Source organism: Cupressus sempervirens, chromosome 10 (assembly GCF_028749045.1).
Source record: "Cupressus sempervirens isolate cs-2001-9-10 chromosome 10, ASM2874904v1, whole genome shotgun sequence".
NCBI lineage: Eukaryota > Viridiplantae > Streptophyta > Pinopsida > Cupressales > Cupressaceae > Cupressus > Cupressus sempervirens.
In genome coordinates, this window is record NC_143127.1 from 420,255,939 (window position 1) to 420,280,627 (window position 24,689).

Genomic DNA, 24,689 nt, shown 5'->3' on the forward strand with positions numbered 1-24,689 from the left:
AGGAATTTGGTGGCCGAAATACTGTTGGACGAGGGGAAGAAGTGAATAATTTAGAGTCTTGGCGAGTCAAACAATTGACCATGGAGAACACGGAGGTTAAGACACCAGAAAAGGATACAGAGGTGGAAGGGTCACCAAAAATTGTTTCTGTCGAGTTGCCAGCGCCTCGAGGATGGAAGAAACTGTACAAACAGTGGAAGCAATGGAAGAAACTGTATAGGAAAATGGAAACACCAACCTCAGACGTCACTCTGTATTTCTAAAATATATTCCAAAGGCCATGAACTAAACATATCAGGATGTTAAATCAAAAAACAAACATAATACCATTTAACCCTCCATTACATGCCAGGAAAAAGATACAAGTTAAAACCATTTGTAAAGCGTATAATATAAACCATTTTTTCTAAACCATTACCTCTACTGCTCTACTTTTGCTGACTCTTTTCGTTCTCTGCCCTCCAAAAACAATATTCTGGAAACATACAAAAACTTAAATCCTTGCTCATATTTATAAATGTATTCCTCACTTTTAGCAACATATTAATCCCCATCAAGTTGATGGTTGGAGATGAACCACTAAGTATAAATATTTCGATTTTTAATGCTAAACATTTGGGAATGGCATTAATATTTTGGTATCTTTGCCAAAAGAATAGTAATAGGATAAATTAGATTTTGAATGCTAAATTTTAGAAAATGCTCTCTTTCATTTAAATCATAAACAATAATATTAATTGATTTTTCTTTTTCAATTCTTTAAAACCACTAGGAAAATTTGCAATAATCAATTCAAAAATAGCATTCAAATATAGAAATATGTATTTTGAAACTAAAAATTTAACATTCATTAATGTTTTGGCATCTTTCCAAAAAAATACTAATACCATAAATTGAGCGAAAACTACAGTCTCCTGCCTATAAGGCAGGGACTAATAAATTTTAATTGGTAGAATGGAGCTCACTTAATAACTAGTTAACTCTGTAATTCAAAATACGACACAATGAGACTTAGCCGACAAGTACTAATAATAGTATTTTATATTTTACGGAGGCAAGTTTATCAATTAGATTTGAAGTTTCAGAAAAATTAGCTGGAAAAGAGCTAAATGGATTTTTGGATTAGCAATTATCTCAGATTTTTCACGAGTAATCAGGGGTCGGTTCGTATTTATTACAAACATTAATTTTGTTTCTCACAAACGGATGCGAGTCGAAAATGGAACCTCTCTGCAGGAACTCTCAATAACTCCCTTTTCAACCCAGCAAATATTACCGTTCTAAACAGGTGCGCAGGTCTTTATTTTTTACGTTCCATATGTTACATTTTGCATATATTTATATCCTTCATAATGTATTTTTCCGCAATTCTGTTTAAGTAGGGTTTGATCATCTGATGGCCATTAACAGTTGTTACATTTGCTCATAATTCATTGTCAAGGTTTGGTTTCCTTGTTCATCTTGTTTCATCAGGACTCATCAATTTGCTCGTTTGGCTTTGTTCGCGTTTAGTCGATTTCCCCTTTTTACATCGTTCAGGGCAATGAGTTAAACTGTCTCAAGGCATTGGATATTAAAACTATTACGGCTTCGAGTGATTTGAGCATTCTTCTCCACTGGCATGGGGAAGGCGACGGATGATGTTGGCAGCAGCGACTATTTTAAAAAGCTGTTTGGAAATATAGCAAAAGGCGGCTTGTCATTGTTTTCCAGTAAAAACCCTTTTTATAGGAAACGGGAGCAGGGCAGTGATGTTGGTGCGGAAGGGGCATTTGAACAGTTGAAAAGGAAAAACAAGGTTGAAAGTGGTAACACATCTGATCAGGCGAACGAGAAGTTAAGAGAAGGTGGAAAAAATAAAAATGCAGGGCAAGAGACGAGTAGAACTGAAGTTGTCGATGATGAAGCTCAAAGTTTGGACATCGGGTCAAAGAACAAGAGGACTAATGGTAAAAATGATGAACATTTAGTCATTGGAAGGAGGAAAAAAAATGAGGCCAGTGGAAATGGCGAGTTTGTTACTGCAAACAATGATAATAGTGGCAAGAAGAAAAAGAAATCGAAGAATGATGCGAATGATATAAATTCAGAGCGAGGAAAGGTTAAAACAGATGCCATTGGTCAAAAGAATGAAAATGCGGATCTCAGAACATCGAAAAATGCATCCAACAGTGAGAATGGCGAAGATTCAGATATCAAGAAAGCCAGAAAGGGAGTTGTGAGTGGGAGTGAGCAGGTCAGTGCTATATTAGTCAACAACAGCAATGTCAAGATGAAGAAGCAAGTAAATGGGGATGGAAATAATAACAATCTTGGGCAAGAGAAGAGGGAAACAGAGATTGCAACTCAAAATGATGAGAATGAGGACCTCAGGATAGCGACAAAGAAAGATCAAAGTGGAAACGAGGAGGCAGTAAATAGTAACGTTGATCATGCTGACAAGAAGAAGAAAAAGAAGTGCAAGGAGAAGCTAATTGAAGAGGGCTTGAATGGAAAGGGTGATTCAGGTTCTTTAGAGGACAATTCGGCCAGAGTGAGTGTCAAATCTCAAATAGATAATGACAAGAGGAAGAATAAAAGGAACAAGAAGAAATTGAACAAAGAAGGTTCAGATAGAAAGGGTAATGTAGGTTTTGCAGATGAAGACCCGCCTAACTTTAGCAGCCAAATTCAAGCAGAGGATGACAAACACGGTTTATTAGAGATGAAGAGGAAGGAAAATATGTTAGAAGACCTTGCACGAGCAAGGAAGAAGAGGATAAAAGTTTCAATAGAGGAAAATCGACAATCTGCTCTTAAGGTTCAGGAATATGAAATGCAGGAAATGCCCAGGGAAAATCACCGTAAAAGGAAACTTGAGCAAGAAAACATTGAGCCAAGTAAGAGAATTAAAGTTCTTAATCAGCATTTTGATGACTTTGAAGGTGGAGATAGAAAGGGGTCAACAGTTGTTACCGAATCAAAGGAGAAAGCGGTTACTGAATTAAAGGGAAATTCAGTGTTGCAAAAGAGAAAATGGGATGCTTTTGAAGAAGAGGATGATGCAAGACATGGTTTGGGGGATCGCGAAAATACGTCAAAAGACGTGGTGTTACCAATGAAAATAAAAGGCAAGAGGAAATGGGGTGAGGAAGCATTAGACATGGTTGTTAACAAGAAAGATCGTGATGATAATGAGAAGTTGGAAAGGACAGTATTTATTGGTAACCTGCCTTTGGGGTTCAAGAGGAAAAAGCTGATAAGAGAATTTTCTCAGTTTGGGGAGGTTGAATCACTTCGATTACGATCTGTTCCGCTTGTGGATGTGAGTAGGATTATTTTGGTTTGATTTTATGAAGAAGGTAGATCTGATATACAATATTATGTACCATATGGTGAATGTCTAGCTGTTTCTTTTGTGTTTTATGTTCAGTGTGCTCTATTTCAAGGTGTTGATGGGATAATCCATGTCCTTGTATCTTAAAACAGTCAAAACTGCCAAGAAAGGGAGCAATACTCAAAGGAAAGGTCAACGATTCCATTAACAGGTTTGTGACTGTCAGCTTCGTAGACTTCAATGCATGAAAGATGGTGCCATTAGTGAAAAAGGTCTTATATACTGGCTATGATTCTTTTTATTTAAAAATTAAAAAATTTCAATTCTGAAGAATCATATGGTTTGAGTTTTCTTTTTGTGTTTGACAAAGATAAATTTCTGAACAATTTCATAATTGAATAAAATCTGTTATAATTTAGTGTTAAGTTCAAACATTATAAAAATTTAATGAGTCCTAAATGAAAGTAAATGCACAAATATATTAGAGGGTTTATGTGTTTGCAAGAATAGATATATTTTTTGAAACCCGTTTAGAAAGACTCATTTTTTTTTATAACAAGAATTTGCTCCTTATTTGGTATTTGTGAGTTTTGCATTGTTGATCACCCTCTCCTTTCCATTAGAACCTTTTATTTTACTTTTGGAAGAATGCTTAAAGATCTTTAAGCTATTAGAGGACCAATGGGAGGGACTCTTTTAGTAGGTGAGAAGAGGGAACGATAACCACGCACTCGGCTTTGTCAGACAGTGCGATGTTTGGTCACTTGTGCAATCTATAGGTTGAATCTTCTTGGTTGGGCCTTTTGTGTTTGGTCCCTAGCAAAAATGTAGCTTTGTCCTTGTGGCCCCCCCCCCACCTCGGCCCAAAAAAAAAGAAAAAAGAAAAAAGAAAATCCAAAAAACAAACCCTTCTTTCTTATCCTCTTGTGCTCTCTTGGACAACCTTGTCTGGGACTATGTTCTTGAATTTCAACCTAGTCCTTTCAACTCCGAATCTGGTGAAACTTTTCGAGGGCCTGCAACTCTTCCGAATCTCGTGAATCCGGATTCAAAACTCTATAACCTGCTCATGCACACAGAAAAGAAGGGGAAGAAGGTTGTGGGGAGGGGTTTGCCTCAGTCGAACTCCTGTTTAGGAATCAACCTGGGATTGAAATAAAAGTAATTGAAAAAATGTTGATATGTAACAGAGATTAGATCTAAAAATGGAATATATCATACCATATAGATGTAGTTGTCTCTAAATATGTGATCAAGTATATTGATGCAATAGCTTTGACAACAACACAAAACCAGAAGGAAATCATGTAAGACAAAACCTCATGTAATAGATGTTGCAATTCTTCACAATGTTGGATTGCAGAAGAAAGAGAAGAAGAGGACTTGATGGATGAATGTAGATATCCTTCCTTGATGTAAAAGTCCTTTGCTTAGCCTCCATTGAGGGAAAGAAGCTAGATTCATGGAAGGAAATGCCCTGAATGCATGATGGAAATGATGGAATGAAGCCTTGAAATGCGTGATGGCTTCCTTGCACTTAAATGTGTGATGAGCTTGAATACTTGATAATAGAACGCCTTCAATAATGGATGCTTGCTTGCACATGGATCTCTTGAATGTGCAATATATTGCTTGAGGAAATGGATAGCTCATACAACCATGGATGAAGGTGAAAATGAGGAGCAAATGCCTTCTAATACACATGTTGGTGGCTCAGATTTTGTGGGGCTAACCTGAATAAAAATCCTAGAGAAACACCCTTGCAATGGGCGTAAAGCTCAATGAAGTTCAATGTCCGAGGACAAGGTCAACTTGATCGGCCTTGTCCAGGCACATTTTATTTGATTTTTGTTGGGACCTTGGGGATAATGCGAAGAAAGGCTGTTGAAAACCATATTTCGTCCGGAAATCATGGCAAATCCTGAAATTTGAAAATGCATCATGGCAAATCCTGAAATTTGAAAATGCATGCAAAGGGTCCTAGATGGTGTAAATGTTTTTGAACTAGAATACAAGAATGTGAGAAACAAAAACACAATAACAAATGACACAATAAGTTATCTAGGAAAAGCCCTCCTCCTGCACGAGGGAAACAACCCAATCCATCAAAAAATAGTTCCTTTATTCAGAATCTTAAAAACAATTACAAGATCACTGCATATGATTGAATCCTTTAGTATTGATCAACCAATAATCAGAAATTCACAATCACAATCTCTGATAATGATCAGACAACTAATCAAATGTATTGCCAAAAAATCCTGAATGATAATGAACAGATCGAGCTATTACAAAGAGCAAATGTATTGCTTCGCACATGCCATGAAATGTTCACATATCTTCTACTTGTAAAAACATCATAAAGGTAAAATACCTGTTACCAATAATTGTTTGAACGAATAAATTATCTTTGTCTAGTGCATGTCCTAGGATCTTGTGGAGAGGGGAAACATTGTCAGGGGCTTGACCTCCCAATCGCGGACCCTTAAAATATCCCCACATAATCTCATCCGAGAAAGGCTCTCCCTACCTGGAATAGACATGGAACACCTTGTCTAGCCACTAAGCATTTTGATACTTACTTCCACCTTTCGACTTGACAACTGAGTATACTTGGACAATCATGAGCTTACTTGGATGTGTTATAAAGCTTATCTTGATTTCTAATAGTGATGTTCCGATTTCTGTTTCTTTCCCTCGCAAGGATTTCTTCCTCTTCAGCCTCTTCCATTGGCTACTTCCGCCAAGGTGAGTCCTTGGTGAAAGTAACTTTTATTTGTATATAGTTCATTTTGATTCGTCATGGATTTTTATCCATGGGCGAGTAAACTATGAGTACAATCTTGTGCAATTATAAATTCAGTTCTTACAATATTTGGACTTTAGAGCAGAGCTCACAACAAAAAAAAGACAAGTATTGCAAATGGAAGACAGAGAGAAACATAGGCCTCAAGAAATTACGCACCTTGTACATTTGTCTCCATTTAGAATTAACAACTTTCAAGGAACTCGAAATCAGAAATGTCAAGAGCAATGACATAGAACATATACTGGTGCATAAACATTAATGTAAAGTTTGATGCATTGATATAGAGCACAATATCGGATGTATGGATGTTGAACAAAACTTTGAAATTAGGAATGCCAAAGAGCATTGATGTAGAACCACATATTGGTGCATAAATAATAACATAAAAATCCGATGCATTGATTTAGAACATCATATCGGGTGCATGAACACAGAACATAACCTGGTCGATACTCCTTTAGTGGCTTAGTTGGTGCTCCAACCTCTTGGCTTGGCGACACTAGCTGTGCTATGAATGAGATAAGAGATGAGAAAGGCCAACGTTCGAAATTAGGAAATATTTTGCTTGTGCAAGAGGTAAGAATTCCAGTCTGAAGTCAGACGTACTATGATATATAACATCTCTTTGGCCCAAGTGAGCCGTGCCCTTTCCTTGTCCGCTCGCTCAAGGTGACGAATTCAAGATTATCGGATTCAAAGTTACCGAGTTTGAAAGAAGAAAAGAAAAGGTGGTGCCAAGTGTGTCACCGAATTTAAAAAAAATTACATGGTATCCTCCCAAGGGGAGATAAAAATTTGATTTAATAAAAAGCTCCTTTGGAAAACATTTATTTATACACACACACACACACATATACTATTTCTAAATGATCTGATCAAGCTATTATTGTATCTAAAATTGTACTCATTAAAATACATATAATTATACACATGCGTAATTTATTATAACATCATATCCTCTTTGATGTATGCACATGTATATATTTATGCATATATACATATATTAATAAGTACGAACTATAGATATTACTTTAATATCCTGGTGGTATCATTCATTTATATATATATGTGTATATATAGGTCATGATAAAAGACAATGGAGGCGACATCACAAAACAACAGAGGTAATGGTGAATTTGATAATGATAGCTATATATTTTAATATATGTTTGACCAAGTAGCTCATGGTATTACCCAACATACACTCTTGCTTGCCTAGTCATTTACCCTTAGCCATGGCGATTCAAGATTCATACCTATTTGCGCAGTGATGGTGGTGCCCCTGTGCCCAATTCTTTTTAGACAATGCTTCCACCCTTTTGACATGCTCCCTTCAAGGAAATTCTCCACAGTTAAATCATATTCCTCAATATAATAATAATTACCATAACAAATTATTAATCATAAACAATCATAACGGCTAACCGCCCTTTTCACTTCCCATGAATTCATGATGAATAACCAACTTTCCAAAATAGGATTAAAATATCATCATAACGGTTAGCTAGCATGCCAATCTTCATATGAAATTATAACGATTAACCATCTTACCATTTCACATGATTGTAACTAATTTTACCTATCAACAGACTTCACATGAAACCTCAACGGTTATATGAACATTTCAAATGGAGCCAAATTTGGGATGTAACATACCCTTTCCTTTGTGATTCATTGTCCTTGATGAATTTTTTGAAATTTTAACGAACACTATAAATGAGCATTTAAAATTGATGTAATATACCCTCCTACCCCTTGTGTTTCATCATCCTCGATGATCTCTGCAATTTAAACACTAAAAGAATATTCCAAATACGAGATGTTTATATAGCACCATGAAATCATTTCGTTTCAAAATTGAATTAAAATCGAAGTCATGATAAAAAATCATGGTCTGTTATTCCTTTACCTTAATGCTTCTAGAAAAATGCTTGCATGATATCATAAAATAAAAGATGAATCACACTCACCTGAGTTTACTTTACCATACTTGTGGTCATATCAACATCGTTTGAGTTGATTGTGTTTTAGGATATTCTATTTCGTATTCTTGTCATACTCATGTAAACACTCACGATATGTTTAGATCAATTGTCATATTGATATCTCGTATAAGAGAATTTTCAGTGTTCAATAATTGAAAGTAAGATAAGCATTCAAAATTTGTAATTCCTCAACTAACATGTTCTAGATCATAACTTGATCACTGAATTTAAATCACTCATACATACTATCTGGCATATGGTACTCATTAAATGAGTAGTTCATCCTTGGAAGCTCACAGAACACCTGAAATGGTTAGTGGATCCATGTTTCCATTTATGTAACTGTTGGTTAACAGTTTGTTCTCCTATTTGATTTCATAATTTGACTCCTTTAATAGCCAATGTTTTGGAGAGACGAAAGGATGTTACCAACAAATGGGTCAGTGTATATGCTCTATCATTGCTCTCTATATTACAAGGTACAACTCTCTTAAGATTTACAATGATGTGCAATGAATGTGTTTTTTTTAGATTAGAAGTTTTGATAGAATATGCTCTTAACCTGAGAGCAGTAAAGGCTAACCAAATTGTTTGTAGACACAAACAATTTAGGCAAAATGAATTTGGACAACCTATCACACCCAATGGAATGACTATATTAGGTTATCTTGAGGATTTCCGACTCTTACTCCTACTCTAAATGCAGATTAATTATCTAAATGCAAAAGAGAAAGAAAGGAGAGGTGCACATGATAGCAAATGGAATTGCTTTAACTATCAGTCTTGAATGAAATGGAATCCAACAAGTTACTAACAGATTCATCCACATTTATCCTTCTATTCCCAATGAGACTACTGAACATGACATGAAACAAACAAGAGGAGAAGCGGAATTACAGGTGAAAAAGCAAATGGAATTACCTATATCGTAAATACCATAGTAAAATGGAATCCACATGGTTATCATAGTATCACATATATTGTTCTTCGACTCTCAATGCAAAACGAATCTATGGGCAACAAAACATGAAAAGCAAATTAGGTAAATGGAATTATAGAGCCAATTCACCATCTAGTTTGCCGACCTTTGCATTATCAAAAAAAATTACATTAATAGCTTCCTATCATTGCTCAGTTCTGGCAAAGCAACAGTCATTCATTAGAAAGAAAATAAGAATAAAACATGAAAATATCTAATTTGCAGCATGGCAGGAATACGTGTCATCTTCTCCATTGATGATTTTGACTCCATGACATTTTTGAAAACACTCGATGACTGTTTATCTTCAAGTAACCTCAGGAATCCTGTAGAAATCTTTGTTTTCTTCATATTTTGCTATTTGATGCCAAGTCCATACAATTTGAACTCTCACAGTTGATTTGATATTTAACAATCATGATTAAAACATAATAAACCATCTCTTCTTTACCTTGTTACTTTTTCGATCTCTTTATTCATTTGATCATCAAATTCATTATCGCAACATTGACCTTGAGTTAGCTCCACCCCATTGCGATGATGTGATCAAAGGCTTTTGCAGCTTCGCCAAATTAACTCAGGATTACCTCTAACCACTTGCGACCTTGTGAACAAAGGTTTTCGCAGCTTCGTTGAATTAACTCTGGGTTATCTTTAATCGCTCGCGAACCTGCGATAAGAATTGATCACTAAAGATCTAATGGATGAGACCTGAAGATCTTTAACTCTTTGTTTGGCTCTGCAATGTGGGTCCCTTTGTGTATACGTGCCAGATTCTCGTATTCCTGCATTACCTAAACCTCATGCATCTTTGAAAAGTGGGTAAGCGAGCGTCGTTGATCTTTCAAAATCAGATGGCTGAATGTATCTCTTCTCTTCATGTCACATCTTCGCAACTTAGACTTCAAATGGTTAGTGTTGACTTGCGATCATGCGCCTAGCAGTTATCTTTGGCATCTCGCAACTTCACAACTTTTATCTTTAATCTCTTGGTTAAGCTTGCGATCAAGTGATTCACTTGTTTTGCACTTTTAGAGCTGTTCATATCGATTTGGCATTTAATGCTGTGATCATATGATGATTGTCCAGCACTAACCTTTGAGTTTCTTTCGCAGTTTCGCAACTCATAATCTCTGCTTATGACTTAAACATGTGACGGTGCGAAAGCTTATTTACTTAACTGTCAAATACTTTTCGCCTCTTCTCAACTTGGAATGTATTGAATGTCTTCTAGCTGCGATCTTGCGATGTCTAACATATTAACCTTGTCTTTGTTTTCGCAGCTTTGCAACATTAAATGTAACTGGCATTTCAGACCTGCGATAATGTGATTAACATGCTTTCGCATCTTTGTGACCTTGACCTTGTGTTAATTTAAACACCTTGCGATCATGTGATATGTAGCTTTCCGCTTCTTCACAACTCTAATCAGGGGTAAGTCTTAACTCCATGCGATCTTATGATCTTTAGTCTTCCACAATGTGGGCCCAATTGACAAATAAGCTGTTGACTTTTCAACTAACCAATGGCGTGCATTCTTTTGTTAATTGACTTTTCACCAGCCCATGTATTTTTCTATGATCACATCTGAACCATCCATGCAATTGAATCGACGACACACATTTGCTTATCTTTACATTTTGATTTCAAAGGATTGTGATCATTTCCTGTGGCACAACATTACTTTCTCTGCATTCTCAGCTCGATCATCTACAATGTGTCCCATGTAAAGTGTAACATAATATGAATCTTTGCCTTTAACATGATTAAGAATAGAATCAGTAAAATATCCATACCTTCTTCTCATCAGAGGAATGCATAACAAACCCTCCAAAACCTAATCACCTAGCCTTGGACTAATGCATTGCTTACATGATTTCCTGCATTAGGTTAGCTCAAAGGGATAATGAGAAGAGAGGTCATCCTATGGGCATTCTAGACTCAGAGTCAAGACATTGACACATTGACTTGACTCAAACCTAAAGCAAAAGGGATGAATTGAAAATTGGGTAATAGTAACCTCCGCCTTCATGCCCATCTTATCACAATAACATTTCATTAGAATAATCATTTCATGATAGAAATATACTTCATCTGTAAAACAATATAAAATAGCTCAGTATGTCTGATATTACCATATAAAATCAATATCACATGTGTATGTATAACAATGTTTCAAAAGGTTAAAACATGTTATACTATGAAAGACCACCATACATCCACTCCAAATCATAGAGGTTAGGATAGACATGGTACCACACTATTTGTGTATCTCAATCTCCTAGCACTTGGACTACATGCCCACACGCAATTTTTGAGACGAGGATGTGGTCTTGATGCTTGTATGTTCTGTCCACCATATTCTGTTTGTGGCTTAGATGCCAAGTCCGGTATCTCCACTAAACTCTTACATTTCCATGTAACTCCACCTTTCATGCTGAAATTTCTTAGCTCAACCCATCCGTGGGTCATAAATTGATCATAAGCATCTGAAATAAATTTACATAGGATTCTTATCGAGTAGCTCATTTGAGCGTGCTAGCCAATCACTTGTAAATATTTGGAAATTTATCTTTCCCATTTGTGTGACCTAGACTTTCATGCCAATCTTGTCACTATAAAGTTTCAAGGAAAAACTCACATCAAACAAAAGTTACATCAATAAATAAGCATTGACTGTTTTAGTTATGCAAGTGTGCTTACTCCATACTGGAGCACAAAATGGCCTTCTTGTCATTTAATCAACATTAGAAAGGATTATCATTTTCAAGTTAAAGAGATCTCAAAATCATGGTTCACAATTTCATTTTCCCTTTAGTGCAAGTCCAAAAATTGATAACAAAATATTAACTACTATTTCATATGAACAGGAATGTAATTGCATAAAGTATAATGCTGAAAACATGCAACTGAAAAGAAATATCTAGTCACCAACAAAGTTTAGATAACACTGCATCAAAGGTTATAGAAACTAGTTTGTATTGTGCAAGCCTCAATATTTGGACCTAGTTTAATCTTCCCATTCTCTACTGAGAATGGCCCTCCCTCTTGGGAAAAGGCATAGGTACCATTCCGGTCCTTCCATCTGAACATAGTGGTGTTTAGAATGTCTACTCAGTAATAGGCGGGCATGCTTGATTAACTGGCACTAGCGACATCTTGTGATCAAATTAGTGAAGCATGCCTCTAATCAACTTTGGCCAAGGATTTAGATGGGTTTTAATACCCGATCACCACCGCTTGACTTGCCAATCATGTTATTTTCCTTAGTTTAGATTCATCTTTATGATTTTGCAAATTTATCCATCTAGCCATTTCATATGGACCACACCATCATCTCAGTGCTTCCCGACTATTCTGGATGATACCCGGTGTGATTTTCTTAGCTTACATTGTAAAATATTTAGTTTGAATCTGTGGTGACGATCCTTGGTGCGATGTTGCTTCCCAACCTAGCATGCATCACAAACTCCAAGCTACTGAGTTTGAATCTCTGGCAAATTGAAGACAAGCTCTTCTCGAGCAAGCTGAGAGAGAGAATGCACATTTAACTGTCCATATTGTTGATGCCAAAGTGTGCTAACAAAAGACCGCCGAGCATCCATAGCTAACTCTCGAGAATCACTGGAATCAGTAGGTCGGAAAAGACCATGATCCTCAAGACCCACTGCAACAATTGATTGAGTTGCCCAATCAATGATGGTACACTGATGTGAATTGAAGGTGATAGCTAATTGTGGAGAATGCTGCAGTAACTGACTGACTGAGAGTAGATTTAGTTCCATACTTGGAACATGGTACACATTGAGAAAACTGAGATTCCTCCCAGCAGACTGAATCTGAATGTTGCCTTTACCAATAATGGTTTACTCTTCTCTGCCGCCAAAAATAACAAAATCTGAGTAAGCTAGGTAGTGAGTGAACCAATCAGTCTTTGCGGTGGGTGAAATGACGAGAGGCACGTGAATCAATTTACCAGACAAACGACTTCACATGATCTGTAGGTCTTTTAGCCATGAAGGTGTAAAAGGCAGATTCCGTTTGCTCAGTGAGCTCTGGACTGTTTGCTTCGGGCTGTGAACTGGATTGCTTAGTTTGGGCAGCTAAGCGTTTCCAACATTCAACCTTCATGTGACCAAACTTGTGGCAATAGTTGCATTGAATGTTCTTCCAGGAGCCTTCTGAAGCTGGAGCAGAGGACTTTTGCTAAGAAGACTGTTGAGACTTGCCTTTATCCTTCTGAAAGGATTTAGCAACAAAGGCTTGGTCTGTGGAGGTGGAGCTGGAACTACTGCCGAATTGTTGTTTCCACTGATCTTGCTGAAGCAAAAGTGTGCAAGGATTGGTAAACTTCAGATCAACACTAGAAGACGTGATGTTGAGAGTCTTGATAAAATGTTCGTAGGACTTGGCTAAACTTTGGAGAGTGATAACCACAATGTCCTTTTCCTCCATCGTGTGATCAATGGCAAGCAATTGATCATGGATTTGTTGAATCCTATTCAGGTGAGCCTGGAGCGATGTTCGCTCATCCATGATAATAGAAAACAGAGTGTTCTTCAGGAAGAAAGCTTTGCTTTTGTTAGAAGTCTCATGAAGATTTTTGAGATGTGCCCAATATCTCGACAGCTGTCTTGCCAGGTGGAATCTAAAAGAGTTGATCATTAGCTACAGATAATTTGAGAAGCATCACTGTCTCCCGATTATTCAGATTCATGTATCTTGATCAGTACCAGGGGCAGTCGGACGCTATGTAACACCCAAAACAATCTGATCGGTATTTTGATATTCAAAAGTTGCTATTATCTGCTACTTCCAAGTGCCATAATTCTGACCATTGAATTTAGAATTGCTCTCGAGTAGAATATTAGTCAAAGATGCCATAGCACGTTTTTCAATGAAAAAGCGTGAAAATTTTATGAAGGCATGTTCTTCGAGGCAAAAAAATGGAAGACCCATAAAATTTGAAGTGGTACCCAAAAGAGAGCTCGAAAACCCCTAAAAGAATAAGTTGTCAATTTTCAGATTTGCTGGCTCAAAAATCAAGGCACCCTAAAAAAATTGACAACTTAGTTGAGCTCTCGAAAAAGCCACCAAGAATACGAAATCAAAAAAATTTTGAGATCAAAATTTAGAGTTTTGAGCAAAACCCTTCCCGACAACCATTGCAGGTTGGATGTGCAGAAAGAAAAATGGCGATTGCAGTGAAAGGAAGGTTGAGTTTCCATAGAGAGTGATGTGTGAACAGAGACAACTATGGAGTTGTGAAGGAGAACTCAAGGCAAGGCACAAACTTGTAGACTCATGTGCGTGAATGAGGTAGGGCCATTTTGAAAAAAAAGTCACTTAAAAAGTCATGCTTTTTTGTATCTAGTCATGAGTAGAGGAGACGCGATTATGGAGATTGCCAAAAACTCGCGACTTTTAGCCAAACCAACCCCCCAACAACCAGAAAAAGGAGTAATCATAGGCATGATTTGCAAATGTTGCCATTTTCAAGCTTGAAAGGGGAAAAATGTGATTTTGTAGACAAAGATCGACCAGAAAGGGTGCGATTTTGCTCACGATTTTTATGTTGTGACATTGATCTCCAAAAAACCTAGCTGAAACTCAGGTTTGAATCGACGAATTTCTCACAAAAATAGAAATGCTAGATGGGTTGTAGAGAATATCTCAGAAATAATTTCAAAAAATTAAGACATAACTTCGGAGGAATTAATAATTTTTTGAATTAAAGTATTGGCTTTGATACCGTATTACAAAGTAATTGGTAAAAAACTTGCTTCATATTAATAGAGACCGAGAGAGGTCTATATATACAAAATAATGAAATGATGTTTACTTAGGAAATAGGAAATGATAGTAAAGAATAGAAACTTTCTATTCTAGCTAAAAGAAAACTAATAATTATCTACAGACTAACTAAATATTAGAAACATTCTAATATTTACAATAGATAACCATTAACTAATAATAGAAGCTTATGTATTATTGTAATAGAAAAAGGTCACAGAAGATAGATATTGCCTCAAGCTGGTAGCTTTGAACACTGGTAAATAAATACTTCATCCTGCAAGCAAAGGCATAAAATCCATATTCTTAGCCGCTTATAGTACATCTATGGAAAAAGAGAGCATTATTTGTTGTTAAAAAATTCTGGAAATGGGAATGTGGATAGGATGCTCCATCGGGCTATAAATCTGAATCTAAACCAAGTGGCTATAGTTGCCCAATATATTCACTCTCCCTACTGCCTATATACATAGTGCTCACTTCTTAACGACCGTTTTGAATACCCAATTCTCAAAAATACAAATGTCATGGCCTTGGGGAGAGCTGCATTCATGGTTATGATAAGAATCAGTAAAACCCTAGGCAATAATAAGTGTCCAAGAATGTACTTGGGAATGAGAAACCCCTAGACACAAAAGATCATGCATTATTGACAAACACGGAGAGCTCTAGAATCATTCATGTCGGCTTTGAACAGGAGAGCCTCGAATTCATGGAAAGGACATCTGTTTGGCATTAGTGTAAAGCTGACGATTTTTAATCAGAAGAATATGGCGGAATAATATTTAACGATAACTTGAGCAACCCTAATGAGAAATTATAGAAATAGAAAACTCAAGTACGGTCCTCTCAGGACTGTGAACCCTAGACCCCAAATTCATAGCAGAAAATCTTCACTCAAAGTTCTTGGAAATATTAGCATAGTTGTTACAATTATTTACAGAAGCCATGCCATTTCTTCAAAACAAAAATATTGAAACTCATAAAATTGAAAATTTCTTCATGGTCAAATGACTTATAAAACACAAAATGATAGCCATTGTGGATTGATTAGATGGGACAGCCATTAGAACTTAAGTTACCATTTTTCATCTGCCCATCTTTTGAACAAACAGAACATTTTAAACTTACCTTTTATGATTGAAATTGTGCAGCTAAAAACTGCAAATCTTCCCCCCAAATCCACAATGCCTGATTCCCTAAACTCTCCATCTCAGCTCACCACCTCAACTGCTCAAAATGGTGAAGATAATAAAAAATTCTTGGCAATGATTAAAATATCCCGAGAATACTGTAGACGACAGGCAACCTACTTTCTGACACAGGCTAATAAATGTAAGTAATTGATGCTTATCATGATCTTTATTGTTTTTCTATTTTCTAAGTTTCAAAAAATGATAAACTCCCCAGGAAAATTGAAAGCAGCCAATCAAAAAATAGGAATTGATGATTATAAATTGATTTTAATATAAAACAGCAATATTCTTTGTCAAAAACCTTAGGAATCAAAATTTTAAATTGTAAAATCTAATTGAAAAAGGCAAAGAATAACATTAGTTCCCTGCCTATATAAGCCAAGGACTAAAAATTATATTATTATTTAAATACAGAATACTATCATATATAATAATGCTATTGGTATTTCAAATATATATAATTTTTATAAATTATATCATATACACATAATAATATAATAATATATAATAATAATCATAATACGGAATATAGAATAATATATTAAATAAACAGATTGACTAATTAATTAACAAAAATGTCAATTTAAATCTATTATTTAATAAAACAATATCATACCTTCCTCCAAAAGGTGCAACTCTAGAAAAGGAAAGAGATATATTGTAATAAATCACAAGGGAAGAATGATTCAAACATAATTTGCTTTTGTTTTTGATAGGTAATAGGCTGAAACCAAGATTAATCTTTACCGTTCGTTGTGATTAATTATTATTATTTGTAGCTCAAGTAGACTCGAACTGAAGACCTCCCAAATAAGAGGCTCACAAGTTACCATGGTGTTGTAGACTCTTGCCTTAACATAATATGCATTTTACCTAAAGAAAAATAAAACATAAAATAAGGAGTATCCAATTGAGGACATTACAATGTATATCATGCCAATTTTGTATGTAATTGTTTGTTTAGTAAATATAATATAAGGAAATTGAGTGAGAGAATTCTAGAAAATGAATTTTAATATTAAAAACTTCTTTTGAAAAATTGTTACGAAGAAAGCTTCATTTTGATTGCAAAAAATAAGAAAGCCCATATCATAGTTTGGTGCTACTTCAAATCATAGCTTAATTGAGGTATAGAGAAAATCAATGTCAAAACTTTGAGTCGTGCAAGCTAATAATATAATAGGAGGTTGTGCACGTATTTTTTAATCATTTTTGTTCTTTACCATCTTTGCCATGGAAGTGCCCGTTAATTTCAGGAAAAAAACAGTTTTTGACAGTTTTTAATTTTTTTTTCGTAAATCCAAGATTTGCCTGATTTTTTGTCGATTTATTCCCCAAATGATTTATGCTTCTATGGTATGAATATTTGTAACTGAATGTGTTGTGCCATAAGTGTGCAATGACAAAATAAAGAAAGACAATATCCATACATGCATATGTACATTTGTGTGTGTGTGTGTGTGTGTGTGTGTGTGTGTGTGTGTGACCATCCCTATTAAATACTATCTACTTAAGGCAAAATGTTTTAAGTGTATCACATATGAGGTGGCATAATTCAAGCTGCAATGTCTTCATTCTCTTAGAATCACACAAATAAAGGATAATGCTAAGATTTCAAGCTATCAAAGATGATGTCTCCCTTCATTAAGAATATGCAGGTTTCCTATAGCTTTCATTCTATAAAACTTCTTAGACAACTTGCTCTTCTGACAGCCTTCTAAATCCTCTCAGGCACTTGCAGAATGTTTAGTTCGGTATCCCTGCCCTCAATTTGGTTTGCATGTTTGTATTTTGAAATTTTTGTTATCTCTGTTACTATTTCTACCTCCCAAAAAGTGATGGAAATCTTTACTCCTGAAGGGACATTGGTTTGTAGAGAATATAATTTCTTTTAAGGTACAAAAGAGATGGTAAGGGTCTCAAAACACTTAGTGGGGAGATGTTTGTATAATGTTTTCAGTCGTTGATTCAGATGATAGGTAATTTATGTGTATGAGAGAATGGCCAATTGGAGGAGAACAATGGATATGCTTTTGCATGGGATAAGCCATGAAGGGAAGTCATTAGTTAAAGGTGCTTGTTTGAAGGGGATGATTTGATGAAAATTATAGATCTTAAAATAAAACTCTAATCATGTTCATACATTAGGCTTATATATTGTTCACATTGGAAATGCTCAAATACGTATTACTATTTGAATTTATCTCATCTTGTTAACATAAGCAGTATTTCCAAATATTTATATATTTTATTGGAATGCATATCTTCAACAATACACTCCATTTCTTTTGGTCTTTTTGCTCTTGATATTTTTCATCTCTCATAAAGTTATTAATGTCGGGCCCAGGAAATATTTCTTCAAAAAGTTTTAGAGCATGAGTATTTACATGTTTTTTGTCTCCATAGTTTTCATCTGTTATTGTAGTGTGGATTCATGGAACTGGAATTGTTTTTTCACATTAAAATTTTTGCACTATGATGTTTATCTTTTGTTACAACAGAAAATATTGAAAATTGTTATAATTTCTGAGTTCAGCTCAAATTTGATATCATTGGCAATTTTTTTTACTAATGAATTTATGCCTTATCTTAATGAGTATCTTCTTTCTTTTCACATAAAAAATAAATAGACTATTTTTGTTGATCTTTTATTGTCATTAGATCTGATCTTTCTTATAATTTACATGATATTAAAAATTTAAAATATTTTTGACTTTGTGGTCACGGATCTATTTGCTCTCCACGTCTCCTATTTATCTCAAGACTTATTATCATGTGATCCTGAACCACCTTTCTTTAGGTTTTTCTTTTGTCATGACATGCTTTGATTTGAATATCTGCATTGTTGCATTTGCCTACTATATTAATCAGATATTTTATTGCCTGTTTGATTTTCATTTGAGCAGTGTCCATGCATACATTGTATTTAAAGATGCACAATCAGTAAATGCTGCCTTGTCACGCAACATGACAGAGGTATTATTGCTATCCCAAGTTGACTGCTTTATTAGCAGATATACTCCTTCAGTTAGGATTCAGGAATGATAATTAACAATATTTTTCTCAAATGGTACTTGTAAATGTAGATTCAGACATGTTAGGTATTTGAGAATGTTTTTGTATGTATAAATGTAAATTTGGATGAATCAGGCTATCTGGAATGTTTGGGTTAAGTGTTTACTATTATATTAATGCTTTTATATTAACTTTAACAAGTTTAATCTTGTTCATGTCTGGAAGTGTTTTCTCTAGTCTTAGTGCAATAATTTAGTAGAATTGTCTTTCTGTTTGTTGCAGTTCAGTGGAAATCATATTCGTGTGGATCGAGCACTTCCACCACGCAAGAAACTAAAAGATGGAAATCATTTGATCTATGATACGAGGAGGACTGTATTTGTTGGGAATCTTCCATTTGATGTGAAGGTATTGGTGTTACTTTTTTCTATGTAGGTTACAGTTTTGAAGTTGGAAGTTGGAACATTTTTTATCTTTGATCTGCCCTGAAGATTTGCAGTACCACATGCTATAAATGTTATATAAATACAGGATGAGGAACTATATCAACTATTTGTTGGAATTGCACCAATGGAGTCTGGTGTTGAAGCTGTTCGGGTTATAAGAGATCCTCAAACAAGCATGGGAAAAGGCATTGCATATGTTTTGTTCAAGAGCATGGTAGGTTCTTATGTATGAATTGTGCAGAAACATAACGTTTTATACATACAAATTCACTTTGTTATTTTTGGATAGTTTAATGTGTAGTGATGGTATAGTGTTACATTATGTTTTGCCATATATTTGGAAATGCATGCTCTTAGATGCCTAAAGTGATTCCCCCTTCAGATCAAAGTAGAGGAAAATGTAAAACTTTCCATTTGTTGTATTTAAATAAACTCCTTGCATTAAATGACAGGTCAAACATGTTAGGTTCAAAGTTATGTTCTAATAAACATCTTTTCCATAGAGAAATGGAAGGTGGGCAATCTGATAAATGGATAAATTATCCTGCCAGATCAATAGTTAACTCTGTCTATTGTAGAAGCATAAAAGGACAATTATGCAAGAAATCATGATCAAACAGTTCCTTTTGGTTGGCTCGTGGTGGACCAAACTGGCTTGTCTTGGTTTTGACCAGCTCAAAACTTTGTTTTTTGGAAAATGTGAAAAAAAAAATTAAAAAATGCAAAACTTTCCATTTGTTGTATTTAAATAAACTCCTTGCATTAAGAAGACAGTTCAAACATGTTCAGGTTCAACGGTATTGACTAATAAACATATTTTCCCTGGAGACATGGAAGGTGGGAGATCTGATAAATGAATAAATTATCCTGCCAGATCAATCGTTAACTCTGTCTACCACAGAAGCATAAAATGACAATAATTTGCAAGAAATCATCATTAAATAGTGCCTTTTGGTTGGGTCATGGTGGACCAAACTGGCTTGTCTTGGCTTTGACCAAGCACAAAACTTTGTTTTTTGGAAAGTGTGAAAAAAAGCAGATGCAAAACTTTCCATTTGTTGTTTTTAAATTGAACTCCTTGTATTAAGAAGACAGTTCAAACATGTTCATGTTCAAAGGTATGCACTAATAAACATCATTTCCCTGGAGAAATGGGAAGTGGGCGATTTGATAAATGAATAAATTATCTTGCCAGATCAACAGTTAACTCTGTGCATCGTGGAAGCATAAAATGACAATAATATGCAAGAAATCATGATTAAACAGTGACTTTTGGTTGGATCATGGTGGACCAAATTGGCTTGTCCTCAAAACTTTGTTTTTTGAAAAATGTGAAAAACAGCTAGATGAAGGATAACCTACATTTTAAAAATGTCTGTCATGTCTTAGTGTTTTATTCAGATTTTCAATGTCCTGTGTGAATGCTATGAAAATGTAATAGTACTATGCTGTCTATAAATATCTTGAAAGATGGTATTTGCAGCATTTTATAAACTGTGAAACTTTTGAGTAGTGCTGATGTAGATATCTGATAATAAGTTATCTATGTTTAGTAATAGCTTTTCCATGTGATTTGTCAAGAACATTTGAGCATCATTAAATATTCAATTATACAAGAAATCAAATGAATTGCCTTTACAGCCAAAAACTGTGGGGCATCTAAACTTTCTTCTCCAAAACTGATGGCTGTTAGATAGTGTCATTTGATTTAACTTTTCCCAACTTGACAAATGTAGTGAGCAAATGAAAGATTGTAAGGTTTTGTGATGGATGGGGCAAAACATTACCTTGCTTGTTAACTTTTAGGATAATATAACTTGAATTTGGCAAATGAGAAAAATGTGTTGAGATATGTAGAAGTTGGGAGCACAAGTCCCATGCATCAGAAAATTGTAAAGAATCATAGTCCATGTTCAAACAAAGCAAGCAAAAACTAATCTGATCCTCCAGTAGAATGGTGTTAGGAAATGCTCTTTGTAAATGTCAAGATGCGGTTACAGAAAGTTTATCATACACTGTTATTTTTAGCAAGGATAAACTGATGCAATTTATGAAACTTTGAATCTTAAATCATCCAGTAGAATTACCCATAAGCAAGTCAGCTGGAGCAGAGGCTTGCTAGGTAGTTTCTGGAGTAAAATTTTGGATGGGGAAAATCCATCCAAAACTTATGCCCTGTATTTGCTTGTAAGATCCTGTAAAGAATCTTCCCTAATTTCCAACTTCTCACTCTTGAGTTATTTTGTCAAACAGTTGGTTTGTGTTGTTTCAGTTTGCATGAATAGATACCCAATCTGAGACTGCCCTTCTCAATGAAGAATACATAATTCCTAAAATCTTAATGGATCAAATATTCAGAACAGAATTGCATATTCAGATTGGCACTCAGTTTATCAGCTTGTTCTTATACTAAAGGCAGTATATCTAGCATTGTTGAGGTTCCAGGCCAGATATACTTGAACACAGATTTAGCAGTAACATCATAATCAATCTTAACAGAAACAAATACTGAGAAATAGACAAATCTGACCTCTTCAGCAGCAATAATATTGAACTGTGTTTATTGAATGGCAACCTTGAGAGTACATAAGATACCAATTCATTGGCATTAATAAATCAACCACAGAGATAGGATGAGCTTAGAACCAGCAGATGCTATCAAGGAATGTTTCCAATTAATTTGATGCAGGTCTATAATAAACTCCCTGGCAGGAAGCTGCTATTAGAAATTAGCTCATCTTCGAACCTCTGCAGCTGTTAGAGTATTTCCCGAGCAATTCTGATTGAAGCCATGGGTTGCATAGGCACACTATTAACTCTGTGTGTTCACCAGCTATAAAATGCTTAGCCCATGCAAAATTATAATAAGCAACTATTTTAAACTCGCGCCCTTTTGTATAGTCAATACAGCTGTTTATTTTTCTCATGGCAAATATTGATTCCTCTTGCTGGCAACCATAAGAGAGTGGATATAAATCCCCATGGGAATCTTGTTTATTAGTCGAACCCTTTCACAATCATTCATCTCTAACGATTTGCCATTATATTTTTCTGTTAATATTTAATTGGAATATCAATTCCCATTCCCACTAGAGGTTCACAACATAAGCAATAACCTACGACAAACTCTGAATCTTCCTTGGCAAATATTATGGTGATGTCTAAAGTCTCAATGCCAATCTGAGTATAGTCGGTAATCTTATTTCGTGGCACTTACCTAATTTTAGGAAGCCACACAGCACAATTTGGGGGGGGGGGGGGGTTGTGAATCAGTTGTGTGCTATATTTATAATTTATAAACTTTATACTTTTCAACCAAAGCACTAATGAAAGATATAACAGTGCAAACCCAGATGAACAAGATATAAGCCAACCCATAAGACAAAAATTTTATGTTCTCAAGGAAAACCCTGTTAAGGGGAAAACCTTGATGGGGATGATACCCACAAGATCATACACTAGTATAATAATGCCCCTGTTAGGAGTCGATACAATACATCTTGTACGTCAGTCCCTGTTAAAGGACAGAACCCTTGTTAAGTTGTCCTTCAACCCTGTTAGGTTTTGATGAGAACAAAAGGCTCACTGCCTGAGCACACTACTCAAAGGGTGAAGGTTAAAGCCACCTTCAAAGACTCATTCAAAAGGAGAAGGTTACATCCACCTTAAAGAATGAACTGACTTTTGACAACTCAATTGCCTTTACATTTTCATTGAAGTGCACAAGGAATAATCATAGATTACATTCATACCTCTATCAAAGCATCTGACCAATCCTTCAACTCTGCCATGATATCTAGCATTAAGGCTCGCATATATATATATATATATATATATATCATTGTGATTCATACTTATGCCACTTCTGTCTCCTTATTGATGAATGTTTATCAGTCACTATGGATGTGTTTCTATTGAGTATTTATTTTTCATTTGCAGCACAGTGCTCTGATACCATGTTGAGTAACATGGATCGGTTTCTACAAATGTAATTATATTGCCATTGTTATAGGTATGTTCCAAATGCAGATTTGGATCTCATACAAATATGAGAGGAGGAGATATGTCTAATGAAGAGACATGTCTCTAAGGTTTAATCATCATTTAATTAATATATATCTATATATGTGTGTGTATATATATATATTATATACTGTAATATATATAATAATATATATTATTATTACATGAATATGTATATATAGAAAATGATGATTTACCAATAACAATAATGTATATTGAATCAATCCGACTAAAGCTACAACTCTAATAGGGTGTTGTAGTGCCTCTCCCATTTGATTTCTGTAAGTCATCATGATGGATGCGGCCCTTGATGATCTTGCTTCATAAGTGATCATAATTGGGACCCGTGAGTGGTCTACACCCTTGGCGTGATTTGATTATATTGTCGCTTTAGCTAGTTGTTTATGTGTTTGCCTAATTGATAAGATTATGGTTTAGGATTATCAATGGATATTGTTAAATTTATTGTGATGTGCATACATTCTATCCGTTACAACAAAGGAACTACTTACCTTTATACAAGTTACAAACAAGCAATTAGGTTGACCTATTAGGATATAAAATTTTTGTTCTCGTGGCAAATCTTGTTAAGGGGAAAACCTTGGTGGTTCGATACCCACCAGATCAGACACTAGTATAGAAAATTGCTTGTTTGTAACTTTTATAAAGGTAAGTAATTCCTTTGATGTAATGGATGGAATGTATGGGAATGTGAATATAAATATACACACACACATTCACACACACACACACACATAGATATATTCACATTCCCATACATTCCATCCATTACAACAAAGGAATTACTTACCTTTATACAAATTAAGATATAAGATTTTTTTCCTCAAGGAAATTCTTGTTAAGGGGAAAACATTTGTGCTCCCCTGAGTTTCCGGGATGACAATTTTTTTTGGCAATTTTGGGGATGAGGGGAGACAACTATTTATATATAGGGAAATTTTAATATATACACTGAAATTTGTAAATATATATGTCATTCATATGAAACTAATCATAAAACATGTCATTTAAACATTATAGAACCTTAACATACACCATTTGAATGCTATCTAGGAAATAATAATTGATTTCAGTACTCAATTGTCAATATGCATATCAATATTTGA

The 24,689-nt window shown here is 35.0% G+C and overlaps 1 protein-coding gene across 3 annotated transcripts in view; it reads left to right on the forward strand.

Annotated features, from left to right (window-relative positions):
* Positions 1 to 1,200: 1,200 nt before the first annotated feature.
* Positions 1,201 to 24,689, forward strand: part of LOC149534494 (uncharacterized) — a 49,349-nt gene continuing 25,860 nt past the window's right edge. The window contains exons 1-6 of one of the 3 annotated variants that reach the window (XM_089803344.1): positions 1,201 to 1,288; positions 1,442 to 3,304; positions 3,469 to 3,527; positions 18,985 to 19,054; positions 19,376 to 19,501; positions 19,625 to 19,753. In XM_089803344.1, the coding sequence (XP_089659470.1) occupies positions 1,622 to 3,304; positions 3,469 to 3,527; positions 18,985 to 19,054; positions 19,376 to 19,501; positions 19,625 to 19,753 (2,067 nt within the window). In that variant the 5' untranslated portion in view covers positions 1,201 to 1,288; positions 1,442 to 1,621. The remainder of the gene's footprint in view (positions 1,289 to 1,441; positions 3,305 to 3,468; positions 3,528 to 18,984; positions 19,055 to 19,375; positions 19,502 to 19,624; positions 19,754 to 24,689) is intronic. The other 2 variants (XM_089803342.1, XM_089803345.1) reach the window with 2 other exon arrangements.